This window comes from Astatotilapia calliptera, chromosome 2, assembly GCF_964374335.1.
Source record: "Astatotilapia calliptera chromosome 2, fAstCal68.1, whole genome shotgun sequence".
Lineage (NCBI taxonomy): Eukaryota > Metazoa > Chordata > Actinopteri > Cichliformes > Cichlidae > Astatotilapia > Astatotilapia calliptera.
Window position 1 is genome coordinate 35,522,794 of NC_137423.1, and position 18,622 is coordinate 35,541,415.

An 18,622-nucleotide genomic window follows, 5' to 3' on the forward strand; every position below is an offset into this window, starting at 1 on the left:
GAAAATCTTCATGAAAGAAAAGTGAGTGCTACTGCGGATGATTGATAGTTTGGTAGGGTTTGCTTCTTCACTGATTTATGTTGTGGTGAATTTTGTTTTGCATAGATTAAAGGATCCTGGTCGGGAAAGAACAGAGGCCAGAACCCTTACAGCCACAAGAACATCATCAAAAACTGCTGTGAGGTGCTGTGTGGCCCGACATACCCGAGGTAACTGCTTATTGTATCTTAGGCTCACAGTTTTTGGGTTTTTTTTGGTCATTTTGTCAGTGCAAGACTGTTTCCCGCACTGTTGTCTGAGCTTGGTGGCATTGCTTTGTTTTGGTGACTAATGAGCAGAATGATTGCTTCGTCTCACCCTACAGCGTCTTGGACAGAAGAGGACTACTGCAGGAGGATACACTCATTTCCTCCAGCAACCCCGTGCCACAAACTACGGTGAGTGCCCACAAACACACCCACATGCACTCTTTCTCATTGTAGTCTCCTCATTCAGACACACCGATTCGTGAGTGGATGGAGGCTGCAAAGCACAGAATAATGAATATAGAGCAGACATAAAACAGTTGAAACCACTTAGAATTGAGAGAAGAAAGGAAGTGTGTGTGTGTCAGTGTCAGAGAAGGGCCATTTTGTGCCTCTTCTTAGCATACAGATGCTGGCGTTTTGCATTCACTCGTGTTTGTTCCACTGCTTTTAAATGCGAACAGGACCACTAGTCAGGATTATTTCCATCTGCAGTAATTTATATTGGGTATTATAGCTCTGTTCTGGGACCTCCTCGCCCTTTTATGTACAAAAATGGAGCAGCAAGACCTGCACAGAATAGAACACTGGTTCTGGTTAAGCCAAATACAGCATGAAAGGGGGAGATGAAGCGCAAGTGGGTCACAAAGTGGCTTGCAGATGCACAGCAGCTGAGGACCGGTGAAAGCCACTTAAACAGCGCAGCCTGTGTAAGATTTGTTGTTTGTATGTGTGGACAGGTATCAGCTGAACTATTAGCTAACATGTGCTTTCACTGAGATCACGTGATCAGCTGGGATTGAGGCTGAGCTTGACTTCAAGATCTGCTTTTTACTTTTAGATATATTTTGTGGGCTTTTTAGGCTTTTTTTGATAATGTAGGACAGTGGAGAGAAAATGGGAAAGACCAGGGAAAGGTGCACAACAAATGGCCTCGAGGTGCTTTTACCTTATGGCGTATGGGTCGCCTGCTCTATCCAGTTGGCTAAACCGGCGTCCTGTACACCTGCTTAAACTAACACTATACAGAGCAGGCATTTAAGTCTTGGAAATGTTAAAGTTGCCCAAGTGAAAAATCCTGTAACTGTCGCTGTGTCCATCCATGGTGGTTTAATACTTTTCTAGTTGTGTTGCAAACAATAATTGCATTTTTGGAAGTGCACTTACTTTTAAATGGTGTGTTGGGATCTTTTCTGTGCCTATATGGGTTCTCTCCAGGCATTCCTGCTTTCTTGCACAGTCCAAACACATGATTTGGTTGTCTGCATCACCGTGCTAGCCCTGTGGTGGATTGGCAGCCTGTCCAGGTTGTCCTGTGACAGATGAGATGGGCTCCAGCCTCCCTGTGACCCTGAATTGAATATGCACTTGGATGATTAGTGTGTTTTGCTGCATATGAAATCATGTATACTATATAATAAATGTGTTCTGAGATCTCAAAATGGACATCGAAACAAATACATGGTGTTCAAAAAGATCTAGATGAAGTACTCAAGTTGAAAAATCTTTACTGGCATACAAAATGATGAGACAGCGGTCAGTGAAAACCCAAATCACCAAGCCCTTTGAGGGATGGATTCAAAATTACACCAAAAATCAAAGTTAAGATTGTTGAAGTTATTGTTTTTGATAAAGGAATTAGTTCCAGCAAAGGAAGAAGAATCACAAAGAGATTTTTATAAATTATATAGTTTTAAAAATGGTACTAAAGAGGAAATCCACAGCTTGCACTTGAAGTAAACCAATAAACGATCCAGCAGTACTCAAGCACTTCACGGCATTGGGTAGGTGTCTTCTCTGTGAGCTTTTTCAGGTTTTATTGTTTTACATTGATATTTCTACATTTATTTTATTATCTGACTGATTTTAACTGGGTTCGGAAAATGTGATGAGGCACACGTTTGTTCATCAAAGCCCAGAATAAGCTGTTACTGTAGTACCAATAAAATAAAACAACACAACTTTCAACTTTGAATTTGACTTCAGTCTTTAAAAAATTAAAAGCTGAGCCAAAGGAAGTCAGTACAATATCAGTAACGCGTGACCTTTTAGTACTCTGTCGTCACTGAGCTGAACTATAAGTGGTGATTTTAGCCGTTTTTCCACTGGAAATGAGCGTCAGCCGACAATGTTTTGATGGAATGACTCTTCCATGTACTCTTCCGTGTATCGCTGCTATTGCTTCATTACAATCTGTTGTGATGGCAATAACGACCTCTGTTGTACTCGGTCTTACCACAAAGGCTTCTGAGTGCTTTAGCAGGTGTTTTTATGTCACAGCATCACAGTTGAGCAAGATGCAGGCACAAAACCTGCAGGTGTGCAGCTCAGATCAAAATGAAGGCGGCATTCAGAGTTGGGTGGGGTCCAAACCATGAGTTCAGAGCACGCCGTTTTATCTTTTTGTTTTTTAATTTAGCAGCTCTCTATCTCTTCCTAATATAGAAAATGTGAATGTGATAATAGTATATGAATTTCTAATATAAAAGGAGCGACTGTGTTGTCTCCACCCAGTCTGGAACAAAAGAAAGATTCGCCTGTTTTATGTTCTTCTTCCTGTTAATCATCTGATTCAGATCAGTTTGTCGTTACTGCATCTTTTCAGCTTGCTGTCCTCTAGGGAAGAGAATTGCACATCAATTCCAGTTAATAGCTGGTACGAAATTGCTCAATCTATCAAAACCGTGTGCCGCCCAAGTCTAACAGCTCCTTTTAATAGCAGTGGCGTGTTTGGGTTTTTTGTTTTTTTTTTGTTTCTTTGGGGGGGTTGCTGTCAAACCGGTGGCAGTCAGGCTTTTGCACACCCAAGTCAAGTGCAAGTCTCACTTTATTCTAACTCAAAATAATATTACAGCATTGATAATACCACTGATTGCAGCAATATTGGCACTGCTATAAACCCCACAGTTTCAGTGACCATGTTTATTGTCCTCTCCCTACAGAAAACCACAGCTCCGCTCATCCCCAACGAGCACACACCTGATGATGCCAAGCCGAGCATTGCTGCCTCTGCGGAGAAGAACGCCTCCCCGAAAGAGGAGCACCCTGCAGCTACGAAAGTCCCACCCCTGGCTTCACCCGAGACTGATGCAGAGACTTCCATCGCCAAGGAAAGGGCCCATTAGCTGCATTAGAGGGCGGCTCTCATCGGGGCTGCTCCTCCAGCATCCTGCCTGGTCAGGAACTGAAGCATTAATAATCAATGTCTGACTACTGTGAGGAGGACTCAGTTATTCTCCGACTCCTGCCCATCAATCCCTCAGAAGAGCGGAGATTTTGCTGCAGCTCCTCCTCTTCCCTGCTTTTTCTCACTGGTAGCTGCAGAGGAGTTTGATTGACATTCACTCCTGCAGGAGAAGTAATTAAATGGAAAGTCAGCAGCTTCCCGTCTCCTGAACACTGCATGGAAAAAAAAAACGCATAGGGGGGAAAAAGCTGCTGGGGTGCCGCAGAAAAGACACTCCCCAAGCTCTCGACAGCCCCTCAGTTCGCCCGTGGGCTTCCTCTGACTGTCAGTACTCAAGTATGTTTATATTTAAAATAGCGTAATGACATTTATTATAAGAGGCCAGTTCAAATATCCTTGCAAGTCTCTGGCAAAAACAGAAGCTATCACTTCTGGACATGTGTACAACTTCATACATACAGTCGGTTTATGTTGTGCATATATTACACGCCCTATGCAAACCACAAGAAGGCTGGAGAAGCAGCTTTGAGAAGAGTGTGGTGATAAAGGGTTTCACCTTTCAGTCGGAGCTCCTGATGTCCAGGCAGCAGGAGAACGTGTGAATCCTTAGCTGAGAAATTCATTTAAGGCTCCTTCCAGGCAAAGTCTACCTTGTACTCTGATACTGCTGCATTCAAGTACTGGTGTCACTGATGTGCATCTTTTCTTAACAAAGTGATCTCATCCAGACCAACGCCTGTCCTTTCATTTTTTACGTTATTTTCTTTTTTATCTAATCAAGGATGTAGTGTGCCATCGGCGCTCTGAAACGGATGACACTGAGTCACGCACATTTAAAGTCTCATATGTGAGAAAAGGCCTGATGAGCGTAGAGACACTCGTAGTACCAGTGCCTTAATGTAACGGTTGCATCCATCTGTAGCAGCTGAGGTTCACCAACAGAGGAGCCCTTCAAATCATTAATCCAGTGCTAACCTGTGGAGGTGATATAAAGGAAAAAGCATGAATCTTCTACTTAACACTACAATTTTTATGTTGTTGACAAACTGTGAATTTTCCAAATCTGAGAAGGAATAATCACTATTTAGCTGAAAGGATCACAGAGCCCTGTGGTGAGTTTATGTTGCTGCGTTTTAAAATATCGCAGGTCACTGAAAAAGAGCTTGTGAGAAATAAACAACTAAGCAAAGCCATCTTTTAACTGCAGGTTGCTTCAGCAGCGATAGATGTGCTGAAAACTCAGCTGCTGGGTGAGGATGAAAGAACGAAGTGTGTAGCCAGAGTTAATTATTCAGCCTTTGAGCTCCTCCTGATCTTCCTCCCAGTCCTCTCTCTTCCTGCCGTGTTCTGCCTCTGTAGAAAAGTCTCATATCTTACTCCTCTCCTCCTTTTACTTGCACAGTTTTTTTTGTACAGTACGCCCACGACCGGTGCAGCTTTCGCTGCAACCAGCTGTGTCAGGCTCATTATCGCAGAGAATTTTTTTTTAAAAAACAAACTTTTATCCTCACCCCCCTACGTGTCTTTTATTTTGCTTTGGTCACAACGATCGCCTGAGGGTACAGCATCTGTGCAGAGACCAATCAGAGAAGGAGTCAAGCAGATCCTTTGTATTAATTGATGTTAGCTGATAGTGAGAGTTAGTGATTGTGCCGTATGCAAGACAGAGTTTGTGTTTGTGAAATACACTTGTGTAGAAGTTTTAGCACCGTATCAGACTCTAAAATCAAGGGTAGAGAATAAAGTTTAGGGTGAATTGAGGACGGGGCATGCCATCATTTTTATTTAACTGTCAGACTTTACAGCTTTAAAAACTTGATGGGGTAAAAGCATTAAAACTTTTTCAACCAATATTTTGTCGGTTCATTAACTCGTTCATTCTCTAACTGTTTCAGCTCTTGAGGAATTCTTTCTACCTGCTCTCAGGTAATCCCTGACACGTCTCTGTTGGAGGATGCTGTGAAGTGTGTAGTTGTGTAAAGAAGTGTAATTACTGAGTATTTGTTTGGAAAACTCAGAGAAATGCTAAAATTTACAGTAAACCGAGACCTTTTTTTCTTTGTTTTCAACTAAAGCTGAACTTAGTGGGCTTTCTTGTGGAAAGTATTTAAAGATAGTTTGGTGTATTTAATTGTCACCGAGAAGCAAGAATGTATGATGTTCGATTTTTGAGAAGGGGGGAAAAAAAAGGGAAGCTCGTGATGTTCAAAGGGAGGATGAAATTTAAGGTTTAGCTGAAAGTCTGCAGACCACAGAGAGGCCGAGCTCTTGTATTTATTCCTGTTTTCAAAGCGGGATCAGACGTGAATGCTCTGATCTGATTATTACATTGCATTATGTATACAGATACAGTACTATACCGTTGATGGAACACTTATTTATGTCCACTTTGTTTGTTATCAACACTGTGATATATGTATTTCATTCAATTTATTCACTTCTTTTTACATGATCATTGTGTCTGGTAAATAAAAAAACAAAACATGTTGTCTTATTATAACTTTGTTAACGTTTTCTTCTGTCAGTGGGAGGCTGCTCAGTTGTTCTTATTTAAAAAGCATTCAGCGGGAGATTTGTTTGTAATCACAAACCGCTGAATCATGGAAGAGAACGGTTAACACAAAAAAAGAGAACAGATGGGGAAAAACACCCTTTCATGGAAGCTTGTTTATATCACTGAAATAAATAAATTGGCATCATAAGTCATAATTTCAGTTTATGTAAAAAAAAAAAAATTCACTATTAACTAATACATTTTGAGATGATTCAAAATTTTAGCTTGCTGTGAATGTTATTGTTGCACCGTTTGTCCACAGCATGTCTTTTATCCTGTCTTCCTTCTCTCACTCTAACCAATCACAGCAGATGGACCCGCCCCTCCCTGAGCCTGGTTCTGCCGGAGGTTTCTTCCTGTTAAAAGGGAGTTTTTCCTTCCCACTGTCGCCAAAGTGCTTGCTCATAGGGGGTCATATGATTGTTGGGTTTTTCTCTGTACCTATGAAGCACCTTGAGGCGACTTTTGTTGTGATTTAGCGCTATATAAATAAAATTGAATTGAACTGAATTGAATTGAAGAGTGCAATCTGCAAGCTGTTGGCAGTCACAGATGGTATAATAAAAAATGAAAGTAGGCCAGTTTGGAAAAGTCAAGAGCAGCGTTTCCATCTTTGCCATCTTGGTTTCAAAAAAACAGGATGTGACGAGGAGGACCGGCCAGAGCTTGCTCATTGTTCCCACTCATTGGCTAATGACTTCTAATTGAAGTTGTTAGCTGACGTTGTTGGGGTCAAATCAGAAAGTTATCATTTATAGAGCTGAACCAAAGATATCGCCATCTAGTGACCTGTCCGATAAAATGCGCGATTATTGCATCTCTTTGTGGCTTCATTTTTATGATCTGGAATTTACGCCACGCTTACTGTTTATGAAGTACTTTATCCCAATATGCTTACTTTACTTACGTCTCCCAGAGTTTGTAAAAGTAGAATAGGAGTCAGAGGCTTCAGCTATCAGCCCCTCTACTGTGGAACCAGCTCTCAGTTTGGATTTTGAACAAACAGACATGAGACAGACATGTTTCCGCTTTAAAGGTTAAACACAAACTTTTCTCTTTGAGGCTAACAGTCAGGGCTGGATCAAGTGACCCTGAACATCACTTAGTTATGCTATAGACTCTTCATGTGACTCCCTGACTCCACTCACCACTTTTCACTTCCCATCTGTTTATCTGCCACTGCAGTGTGTCACAGTTATTGGTTTTTATTTAATTTGATTTTAAATTTAATGACATAGTTAAATGCTGTCTTCTTTCTGCAACAGTAGGTGTTTTGTCCCATCTTCCTGTGTGCTTTTCTCTTCTCTTTCCCCAAACTGGTCACAACCGATGACCATCCCTTCCTGAGCCTGGTTCTGCTGGAGGTTTGTTCCTCTTACAAGGGAGTTTTTACTTCCCACCATCACAAAATGCTTGCTCATAGGGAGTCGTCAGATTGCCCGAGCTTTGCTCAAATTACTGTAGGGCATTTAGCTAGTAATATAAAGTACTTTGAAGCAACCTTTGTGATTTGGCACTATATAAATAAACCTGAATTAAACTGAACAAATCAGTCTGGACGAGCACAAACACAACAGCCAATCAGAATCAGGCACAAGTTAGAAAATAACAAGTAATAAATGAGTAAATAAATAATTACACATAACAAATGTGAGCAAAAGCTATTCGTGTTTTTTGTGTCCTCAAGCATAATTTATGGTCCCACAGATACATCTGTGCACGTTTCCATTTGGACAGCCTGAGAACCTACACAGATATTTAGATGTTGTAGTTTCTTATTCACATGCAGTGTGGTAATATCTGTTGCTTCATACACAGTTTAAATTGTGTCCTCATCATTTAGAACTAGTGTTTCACTTTTCATATAAAGATCAAATAGCAGATGTGCTGCACACCAAACTACAGCATGACTAGATTAAACTTTGTCCTTTTCCTCAGCTGAGCAGCCGCACAGAGCTGCCAGCGTGGGTGTAAACTCCCACAGATGTATATGCTATGTATAAAACATACGAGAAAATGGTTTTCACACAAGGACTCACAGCTAGAAGACCAAAATGTGGGAAAAATAAATCGTGTTTATCCCACAGGCAGATATGATCCTTTAAGATTTACCCAAATCACACTTTTTGAGATATTTTTTCACTGAATTATCACGAAACGGATAAAACATGGAGGGCAGAAACAGAAACAAGTGTCTCTATTACATTATAAACATTGAATTTGGCGTGTTTTACTGCTGAAAAACTGATATAGTCCTAATAATGAAAAAACTCTTGCTGTGTCATTTTGAGTGTGACTGAAAGTTATTTGCTAAATATATTTTAGCAGCCATAGAATTTCATGTGACTATCCCATGTACTTTTTAGCTATGACGGCTAAAATCAAGAGATGCAAATCTTCAGCCTTCCTCTACATAATTTAAGGTGTGTAACACAAAAAATATTCATTGCAGGGAGGTGAAATTGTGCAGACTTTCATTAAACGGACAAATATTCTACAAAAACAGCCCTTTTCGAACAACTGCATACCATCTCTTTGCCGTCACTGTTTTGGTGGATTATTGTCTCCACTTTGCATTTTTTAGATTCAGTGATTCACAAGAAATGATTTGCTGATCAGGCAAATCGCTCATCTAAAGAGAAGCCATGGCTCTCATGTTCTAATGGCAGGGTTTGCTGCGAATTGTGGATTTATTTTAACTCTAAGCTTAAATCCGAAAACTGTTCTGAGCGCTAAAAAAAGAAACCGACCTCACCGTCACCTCGCAGTATGGCCCTGAAGTCCAAACATCTACATCCTACCTTCTGTCAGCACAGATAAAACCTCTGAGGAAGTTGATAACCCACGCTCAGTTTATTTCCACATCTGGAAGCTGCTGGAGTCACGGAGATATCCGCTGTGGAAGTCATGACAACCGCACGGGGGGGCATCAAGGTTATCACAGTTAATTCAACCTAAGCTAAAAGTAAAACTGAAGGTGAGAAAATAAATTTGAATAAATGAAATACAAATAAAAGGCATCAGTAGTGTAGCTGCTCCATCGTCCAACTTATTAAACAAATACCATCTATATACTAATCTATATTGCAGGATACTATTATACTACCATCTATAACTCAGATAGACTCACCAGCAACATTATTAGGCACACCTGTTTCAATCACATGAAAATAAGTTCAAAAGCTGCATCAGAATCAGGAAGAGAGGTGATTTGAGTGACTTTGAATGCTGCATGGTTGTTGGCAGCAGTCAGGCTGGTCCGAGTATTTCAGAATCATCTCCAGGATTCACAGAGAATGGTCTGAAAAAAGACAAGCGTCAGTTTTCTGAGCTTAAAAAGGGTTTGTTGATGCCAGAGAAGATTGGCCACGCTGCTTATAGTTGATAGAAAACTATAATCAGTTGCAACCAGTTGTTTCAACCAAAATGTGAGCATGTTGAAGGAGATCCAGCAGCAGAAGACCACACCAGGTGTAACTCTTATCAGACTACAATTCATATGGGCTCAAGATGTTGCCTGGGTGACGAGTTTCAATTTCTCCTGCAATGTTTGGATGACAGCATCAGCATTTCGCATGAACAGCATGAAGGCATGCATCCATCCTGCCACGCATCAACGGTTCAGGCTGCTGGTGGTGATGTCACAAGATCACAATCCAACACAATACCTTTGGGATGTAGCGGAACAAGAGATTCGCATCATGGATGTGCAGCCAGGAAATCTGCAGCAACTTTCTGGTGCTATCGTGTCAGTACGCATCAAAACCTGTGACGAATGTTTCCAACACTTTGCTGAATCTGTGGCTTCAAGAATGAAAGCAGCTCTGAAAGCAAAAGAGAGTCCAACCTGAAACTTGTACTTTTATGTGAGTGCCTATTACAATAAAACTAATACAAACTAATCGGATAACTAAAAGTAAAACCAAATGTTTAAAAAAAAAGAAAGTAAACATTAAAATTGAAAATTAAATTGAAACATGGCAAGCGAAACTATTTGCTTCACAAATGATGAAATGATGATAACTTTGCAAAAGCCTCTGGATACAGTGTGTGCGCTGACAGACTCACAGACAGCTATTAAAAACAAATGTGAAACAGTAGCAATTAACAGCTTACAGAATCCACATCTTGATGACAAATTTTCTTTAATTTTTTTATATTTACAACACTGCATCCTAATAGCATGAAAAAACTGCTGTAATATACATTATAACTTGCAGCAGTTGTATTCAAGTTACATTTAAGTATTTTACATTCTTAGACGTAGTCTCAGAGACTACGTCCCATGAAAATGGTTTTAATATGTACCATTACGCTCAGATACATTATGATAAATGATGACAAACAACTTTATAAATCAAACAACACAATACAAAAAAACATTCATTTAAAATAATGTGTCCAGCTAGGACAGATGAAACAACCAAAACTGTGCCACTTGCTCAACAGTCCATGGCTATGTGACTATTGTGTTCATACAGTCTGCTCTTCTACCATGAAGAGATATTTCAGTGGGATTAAATCTGCATCCACAGAAACCCAGAGGACCAGGAGTAAGAGAAGTTTGACAAGTTGTCCATCACGTCTCAGGATCCTTCGTCCACTGTCAGCCCCTCCAGCTGCTCCTGCACATTCTCCAGCTGCTCCGTCTGGCTCTCTTGTGGCTGCTCGGACTCCGGCTCATGGTTCTCTACCTCTTCCTCCATCTTTGGCTCCTCGCGTACACTCTCAAGATTCTCTGAGCTCTCAAAACAACCCGAATCCCGCGGCTCCTTGGCGTCCTCCCCAGATGTTTCCTCCTTCTCCTTCTCCCCCTCCTCCTCTTCTGGCTCTGACTCTTCTTCAGCTACACAAGCACAAAAACAATCACAGTTTAATATATAGAGGTTTACGCCAATCCTTTTTATTCTTCCTGAACTCTGACAGGTCCTTTCATCTCGCTCAGCATCCAGCAGTAAAGGAACAACACAATCATTCATCCGGAGTCACTTTGTGTCCACCTGGTGAATCTAAACCCTAGCTCACTCCTGTTCAGCGTTGTTTATGTTCTCTCAAACCTCCTGAGGGAAATCCACTACATGCAGGCAGCTGACTGTTATTTGCTGCTGTGTTAGTGCATAAATACGGTGGGACAGCAGAGAGTGAACCAAAACAGTAAATCTGTGGGTCAGATGGCTAAAAAAAGAGACAAAACTACTAGTATTTAATGCTCAAACAGCTGCAGATTCAAGAAACACTTGCAGGTTTCTCAGCACAGATAATCACTTCCATCCGTTCACATCTCACCAAAGTTATTGTAGTATGTATGAAAATAAATTAATATGCTGCAGGTTAAATTACTTTCAGTGGTTTCAATGAGCAACGACTCTAATAGTAAGGAATCATGGACAGTCATCACTGTGGTCAAAATAATACAAATAAAGGTTATTGCGGTTTTGGGGAAGTAGATACTGATTCATATGAAATGGTTTTGAGTGAATTTTAAAGAAAGTTTAAATTCACAAACTGTCCTTCTGCAGCAAAGATGAGCCAAGATATTAAGACGAAGCACTGATAACACAACGTGAGCCATGAAGTGCACCTGATTGTGTAGTTGAAGCATAAAAAAATGACAAAGTGCTCCTGAAATCAGCATCCTTTGATTAGATATTATGAGCTTTGCAGCATCACAGTGTATAAACTTACAGTCTCTCAACAGCTCAGTGGCGTTCAGGATCTTGGAGCGCTGCTCTGGGTCTGTGATGTTCAGCTCATTCAGGTGAGACTCCTTCAGCCCTGCAAAGTCCTCCAGAGTCTGGAAACCATGCATGGACAGCAAAGAACTCAGCTCCTGCAACATGAGAGAGAATAAGGTTTACATCTCTGCGATCAGACAGAGGTGACCATCGCAACAGTTGCTCTGCAGTTTCCCTCACCATCAGGCCGATGCTGTCCAGGACTTCCTCCAGGGATTTGGGTTTGGATTTGGCTCGGTTGGCTTTTCTGCTGCAGCGTTTCCTCCTGGTCGGGGGGCTTTCGTCGGGCAGGAGGTTCACATAAATGAACTTAAAGGAGCCCACCTTGTTGTTGAGCTTCCCGGTCCAGGTGCCCACGGGGGGCTTCTCGATGATGTGGATGATGTCCCCTTTCTATGAAAAGAGAGAGCATTAATACTGGCAGCCTGACAGGAGATAAAAGAAACTCACAAAAGACAGAATTATGAGTTTAAATTAAAGTCTACGATCATCTCAAAGTTTCGCTCAATATCTGATCAAAAAGCTATCCAGTGATTTAAGATAATGATCACCAGTGTAAAAGCTTTGAAAATATGAGTTTATAAATATTTTAAGAACCCCGTCAAGCAGACTTTTCTGATCACACATCATTGTATAAACTGCACTGAAATGATATTTTATCAAAGGGGGTAACCAGTAATGGAGGGTCTTGTAGATTAAACTCTTCCTTCACGGATGATAATCAAAATGACCGGTCTTCTTTTACACAGCTAACAAGCTCCCTGGAGGACGCCTCAGTGAGACAGCAAACGAGGCCAAATCGCAGCCAGTGAGGAAGACTCCCCCCTCCGAGACTCACTTGGAGTTTTAGCGAATCCACATCGTAGGGGCTGGGGGTGAAGTCGGTGTGGACCACAGCGCGGCCGCAGAACGGGCCGTTGTAAGCAATGCCGTTCTCCTCCAGTCGCATGCTGTCCCTCTGGCTATATCCACTGTCCAGGCTCTGTCTGTCGCTGTCTGAGGAGGACAGATAAGAAGCTGGGTCAGATTCATCCTGAGGCCTTCGCCTCTGCCCCAGAGGTTTAAACACACTGTAAACATCCCTGTATGACTCCAGGAATCATGCTGATGGGACACTGGGCCTTTATACAATATAAAAGGGGTTTTCATTAAAGTAGTATGGCATTTTACAAAGATGTCAGACCTCTAAATAGCATTTGTAACATAAATATATAATATTAGGTTGGACTTATTAACTATGAATGCTGGATAATTAAGTCAAAGCACTTTTCCTCCAGTGGGAAACACGGCCTTTTGAAGACTTGAACAGTTACAAGAACATTTTACTGGGAAAACTTCCCTTCTCAGTCATCTGTAAAATTATCAACTTGCTACTTTCAGTTGCTCCCTGTGGTTTTGCCACAGCGGGTAGCTCCGCATGTTTGATTTGGCAGATTTTTTATACCCTTCCTAACGCAACCTCATAAGGATTGGGTTCGCCTCTTGGGATCAAACTAGGCATCGTTTGCTTGTTAAGTAATTATGAAATCCCTTAAATTGTGTAAATTAAGAAAAGCGGTGGCACTCACAATTTAGTTTAGCTTTGGGATTGAGTAGCACCTGTTTGGGAAACTTTTCTACCTCTGTTAAATTACTCCAACAGCAAAGTTAAGCCTGGACTAACATTTTAACACTGTTTTAACAGCTATAATGCCGAAGACTCTCTATGCATCTGACCGAGGAAATCAGGTCGACTGAGTCAGTGACCTCCTTTAAATCTAAAATTAAAATACACTTTTAGGGGAGGAGAGCCTTTCCTGTTTTTACTTGAGTAAAAATCCTTCCTTTAAAGAATTCGATAGTCAAGAATCTAGTTTATCATTATAATTATTGTCTTGCTGTTAAAAGAAAATTAATATCACCCTAAAAAAGTATTCAGTGTATCCTTGGGCCACACGCAGTCTGTCACATCTGTGTAGTCGGACCTCCTGTTCCTCTCACACAGCCTGAAGTAGTGATTTTTTTTCACACTTACTGCCAGAGAGCTGGCGGCTGATGGGGCTGGGCATGGTGTCCTCCGAGCCTGTGGAGCACACCGACGTCCTCTGGCCTGCACTCAGATCTGGAAGCCAGTCGGAAGGGACAGGAGACAGCTCTTCACCGCTCTCCCCCTGGGGACAACAGTGCAAGTCAGAGGTCAGTTCACATTTACCTCCCATACATAATAAAAAAGTCAAAGAAGTGTCTCATTATCTTTGTCTCAAACTTGTTTCATTACCTTGGAAAATACTTTTGGGCATCTGTCATTGATTTGCAGAAAAGTGAATTCTTCTTTAAAAACACGGTCTGGCTTGTCTTTGTGCTAACAGACATTAACCTTTAAATGACAGATTGGTGGCAGTCTGCTAAATTTAGAGCTCTGAACTGAGTGAGCATTATACCAAACTTTGGTAGGAGATAGACATGAAAAAGCAGAAGCAGTGGAAGAGGGTTTATTCAGGCTCTTTACCCAAACATCAGCATCCCCACAAATCTAAAATACTTGATTACAAGAAGAGTGCACAGCACTGGCTGAACTGTAACATTAAATTCTGCAGTATGCTGTATTTTAGTTAAATCTAGAAAACGTTGCATGCAAGTTTTTGTGCAAGGTAAAAGAATAAACCCCTCTGCAGTACAAGGATTTCTCCACAAGGTGGAGACAGATTCAAGTTTGTAGTAGTGTGAACTTTTTTTTTCCTTTTTTTTTTTTAGGTATGCATCACGTGTTAACCTTTGGATTACTTTGTGAAACTTAAACAGTCTTTACCCCTTCTTCAGCTAAAGCCTTCTGCACCATCTTGGACGTTTTGCGGGTCATGGTGCGTGAAATGACATTGCGCCACTTCTTCCCCAGTTTGCTGCCACTTTTCACTGCTTCCTCTGCAGTCACACCATCTGCTACCTGGAGAAAAGGAGAAAAGGGAAAACCACCAGATGAGTTTTCAGTGTTATTTAAAGTCACTGGAATTAAGGTTGAGAGTAGTAAAAAAAATTCAAATCTAAGCCACTGACATGGATTTCCTCGGTGGCATGGAAGCCAGGTCATAAAAATTTTCTCACAGACTAAGAAGAGCGTTTGTGGTAATGGGGTTTGCGTGCGCACATGTTACTGCCATCCACAAAGTATTTCTCTGTCTCTCTGTAGCACGAACACGCACACACAGACACACAAGCGCTCTACTGTGGTGCTTGAAAGCACAGTTTTAGAGAGTGTTACCAGACTCCATCTGCAGACAAACTGTGTGAAATTGCGTGCTTATTACTGACATCTAAAAATGTCGTTTTCAGGCTTTTGAGGTAGTTAACAGCAGAGACGGGCACATAGCTTAATCACAGTGATTATTAGTATCATGCAGATCCTAAAAAGCAACAGTGGGCGCTTGTGAATTAGTCAAGAGCTGTAGCCCAAAAACTTAACATTAAGTATTAAAAAGAGTGCCAAATAGACAGAATACATCAAGACAACAGATGCAGTTTTATCCTTAAATTGCTGTAGGTAAAATAGATTTGTCAGGTGAGTTATGAAGAGCAGCAGCAGAGAATTCCTAACAGCACCCACCTGGTTAGTGGTCACGTTCAACCACCATAACCTTCTACTAATAATACCCACAGGTTTCTGTTTTGGTTCTGCTACTCAGGTGTAGTTTTGAAGCATGTCGTATTAAGACAAGCTTTTTTCAATGAAGTCTACCATCTGTCCACATTACCTCCTGATTAAACTGTTGTAATTATTTCTATTTCTTCACCAATCGTTACTTTATCACCTGCAGGGTGTACAAAACACAGAAGCTCGTCGTTTCTCAGGAAAGAAACAGTGCGATCACATCACACCTGTACTGGCCTCCCTGCACTGGCTCCTAGTCCATTGCAGGATCCAGTTTAAAATTTTACTATTTGCTTTCATGAGCCCGAGTGGTTTTGTGCCATCCTACTTAACCTGGTCTGTAAACCAGCTGCTTTTAGAAGTTTCTAGATCCACGCTCAAAGTTGAGTCGTGTAGTAGTTGAGCAGGTTTCCTGGGTTTTATCATGCGGTCTTATTTATTTGTATTATTGTTTATTTGATGATGTTTTGATATTTTTGCAGACTTTAGTGTATTTATTAGTGATGTGCTGATTGGTAATTATCTTTGTATTTGGCATAACCTATACAACACTTTAATCAGCTGATATTAACAGAATTTTGGGGGGTCAAGCTTGGCTTCCCTGATTTAAAAATCAATACTAGATTTGCAAACTAACCACAAGTTTGTCCATTTAGCTCCATTCCCTCATATTCAGTGAGAAATGTCTTGATTTGAAGCCAATTTTGGTACAAATATGAAATAATTTGGCCCTGGAGAAGCCCTCAAAGCTTGTCGTGCACTTATTCTTAATGAAACACTGAAGAATGAAGAAACGCTGCCGTTTATCAGCAGTGTAAACATTCAGTAACCACAATGACAATGGCAAACCCACGTCTGCAGAGACCGCTGACAGGGGTGTAACAGATGAATTCTCAGCAGAAATTTTTAAGCTCAGAGTTGACGTAAATGAAAAATAATAAGGCCAAATTTAAATGGATACACTCTTCGGGGGAATACCATTTATGATTTTCGGACGGAGAGGCTCTCTGCTTGACTAGACCGGAGGACATCCTGTCTGCATGCTGTTGTCATCTGGGGCTCTGTGCAATGCTTCTCATTCTTACTTCCTCTGTAATCATTTCTCTCTAACTTCCACTCAGTAACCTGAATGTTGCTGGGAAATTATTAATATATTCTGTTAATTTTAAAAGTGTTATCATTTGTTCACACGTGTAAATCAGGAAGCACCAACTGGGCACTTCTGTAACAGTCATAACTGAAAAAAAGCTTCCACTTGACCTCTGGTGGATGCGTTATTTAGAGAAGGCCACAGTACGAGAGACGAGGAACAATGTAACAAAATATCTGGAGGAACTGCTATTCAGGAAGTTAAAAGAAGAGATAAAATAGGTATTTTTACTTTTATAAACTGATGTTTTGTATATTTTGCTTGTTTTGGGCAAATCCCAGGGAAGAAACTTACATTCTCCTCCAAGCTGAACTCCTTCTCTGACACAACAGGAGAGGTAGGCTTGGGCTTCATGAAATCCTTGAAGCTGCTGGACCTCTGCAGGGTGAGCTGCAAACAAAATGTGCATTGCACTTAAATATCATGAACTCATGAACAGCAAAGAGGATCACACAGTTGTTCAGTGGTTTTCTGTGGAATAACTGATAATGCTGAACTTGCGGTCGTGCACACAGTACGATCTTATCTCCTCAAATTTGTGAACAGAAGGGGTTTCTTAGAAGTAATGTGTGCCAGTGTTTCTCCACACACTGTTATCGAAGTTGAAGTCACGGCTAATTGAACGTCTGCACGGTGATGTGGCTGCATCTGATAAGGTTTTACAAAGGTATTGCAGCTGTTTAGCAGGAAACACAAAGGAAATGATGTGCGGCTAGATTCATTAGGGTTTCTGCAATAAATAGCTCGTGTTTTCAAAAGTGGCATACACAAGACCTTGGGGGAAGGACAGGAGCACCAAAGCTAAAATATATACAAGAACATGATTTCATCCTCGCAACAACATTGGTTTTTTTAATTCTTTTTTAGTTCAAACACCAGAAAGGCAAAGCTCTAGTAATTTTGAGCAAAAGAGACAAATTTGACTCATTTTTTTGCATATTTTCCAGATTTAGACTTTCTTGTAGCTGTTGTGGAAACTTTTTGTCTAATTTTCCATTTAACCACGCCGCCGTGCAACATCTTATCGCAGCTCATCCTTCTCTCTCTGCTCAAACCACAGGAAACTGGCAAAGCTTTAGCAACTGCTGCCAGCCAATCATTGCAGACATCCAGCCAGCACCGGTGGCTTACGGTCTACCTTGTAAAGTTTAACCACCAAAGCTTAACCTTCAGCAGTCTTGGGCCTCAGTGACATTTAATATGACAAGTTCTGGTGGCAAATGTTTCTTTTCCCATCCTCAGTTTTTATTTAACAGCCACAGACCTTTCAGCTAAATCAATCTTCTATTAAAGCCGACAACCGCAGCAGTGACATGAGAAGAACAAACGCAGCGAGTTGTGTAATGACATGGCGTGAAAACGACCGCGGGTGGAGAGCTGGATGGAAAATAAGAGCACTGGTGTCAAGTGTAGGAGGTTCACTATCTTGATAGCAGCTGAAGACAAAGTCAGCAGAAGCCACAAAGCCTTCTCTGACTCAAACTACATCTGCAGCAATGATTCACCCTGCCAGAATAGAGGAACTTTACTTTTCTAAAAATGTACCGAGGCTGCAGCCAAAACGGTAGTTAGAAAAGGTAGGAAATATTCTGCTTTAGGCAAAAAGCTGCTGCTGAACCTCAAGTGTTGTCTGTGTTCGTGTGCGTTCAGCTTAACCGCAAAGGTCTGAACTAACTTAAGCTGACATCCTGTGTTGAAAAGATGTGCACACAAAGAAGACAGCTGATGTCGAAGTGCAAACAAGTGTGTGTGGCAACAAAAGTCTACAAAAAGTAACAAATATAAAAACTATGACTTTCTGTTTAATATAAGCATTTCTAAGTGTAGCTGCACAGACACATCAAAACAAAGAATTACAGCAACCAAAAAAACTCACCTTCTTCTTCTGCACCTGCTCCTTCTCTGAGGCATTTGATGGCCTTCGCCTCAACATCTTGTCCCTCTGTGATCCTCAGATCTCCCCGGACAGAAAGCTGTGGGAAAGTTGGACCCGCTTTAATCACCTGAGGATTTCTGTGACTGCGCGGTCACAGCCCGAGTCTGATTAAAAAACTGAGGAAGCCTGTTGTGTGCTGTGTTGCTGCCGAGTGAACTGCAGAAGCCAGCAGGAAGTCACGTGGCCATGC

At 41.2% G+C, this 18,622-nt stretch overlaps 2 protein-coding genes across 3 annotated transcripts in view; one reads left to right on the plus strand and one right to left on the minus strand.

Annotated features, from left to right (window-relative positions):
* zdhhc9 (zDHHC palmitoyltransferase 9) overlaps nt 1-4,161 on the plus strand; it is a 31,018-nt gene extending 26,857 nt beyond the window's left edge. For both annotated transcript variants that reach the window (XM_080308401.1, XM_080308398.1), the window contains exons 7-9: nt 106-209; nt 365-437; nt 3,188-4,161. In XM_080308401.1, the coding sequence (XP_080164527.1) occupies nt 106-209; nt 365-437; nt 3,188-3,370 (360 nt within the window). In that variant the 3' untranslated portion in view covers nt 3,371-4,161. The remainder of the gene's footprint in view (nt 1-105; nt 210-364; nt 438-3,187) is intronic.
* A 5,953-nt stretch (nt 4,162-10,114) lies between these two features.
* On the minus strand, nt 10,115-18,569 carry sash3 (SAM and SH3 domain containing 3). The gene is made up of 8 exons (XM_026145683.2): nt 18,373-18,569; nt 16,791-16,886; nt 14,510-14,644; nt 13,736-13,871; nt 12,560-12,717; nt 11,902-12,114; nt 11,672-11,816; nt 10,115-10,832 (listed from the first exon to the last, which is right to left on the minus strand). The coding sequence occupies exons 1-8, from the start codon at nt 18,427-18,429 to the stop codon at nt 10,573-10,575; spliced, it is 1,200 nt and encodes a 399-aa protein (XP_026001468.1). The 5' UTR covers nt 18,430-18,569; the 3' UTR covers nt 10,115-10,572.
* Between the last annotated feature and the right edge of the window lie 53 nt (nt 18,570-18,622).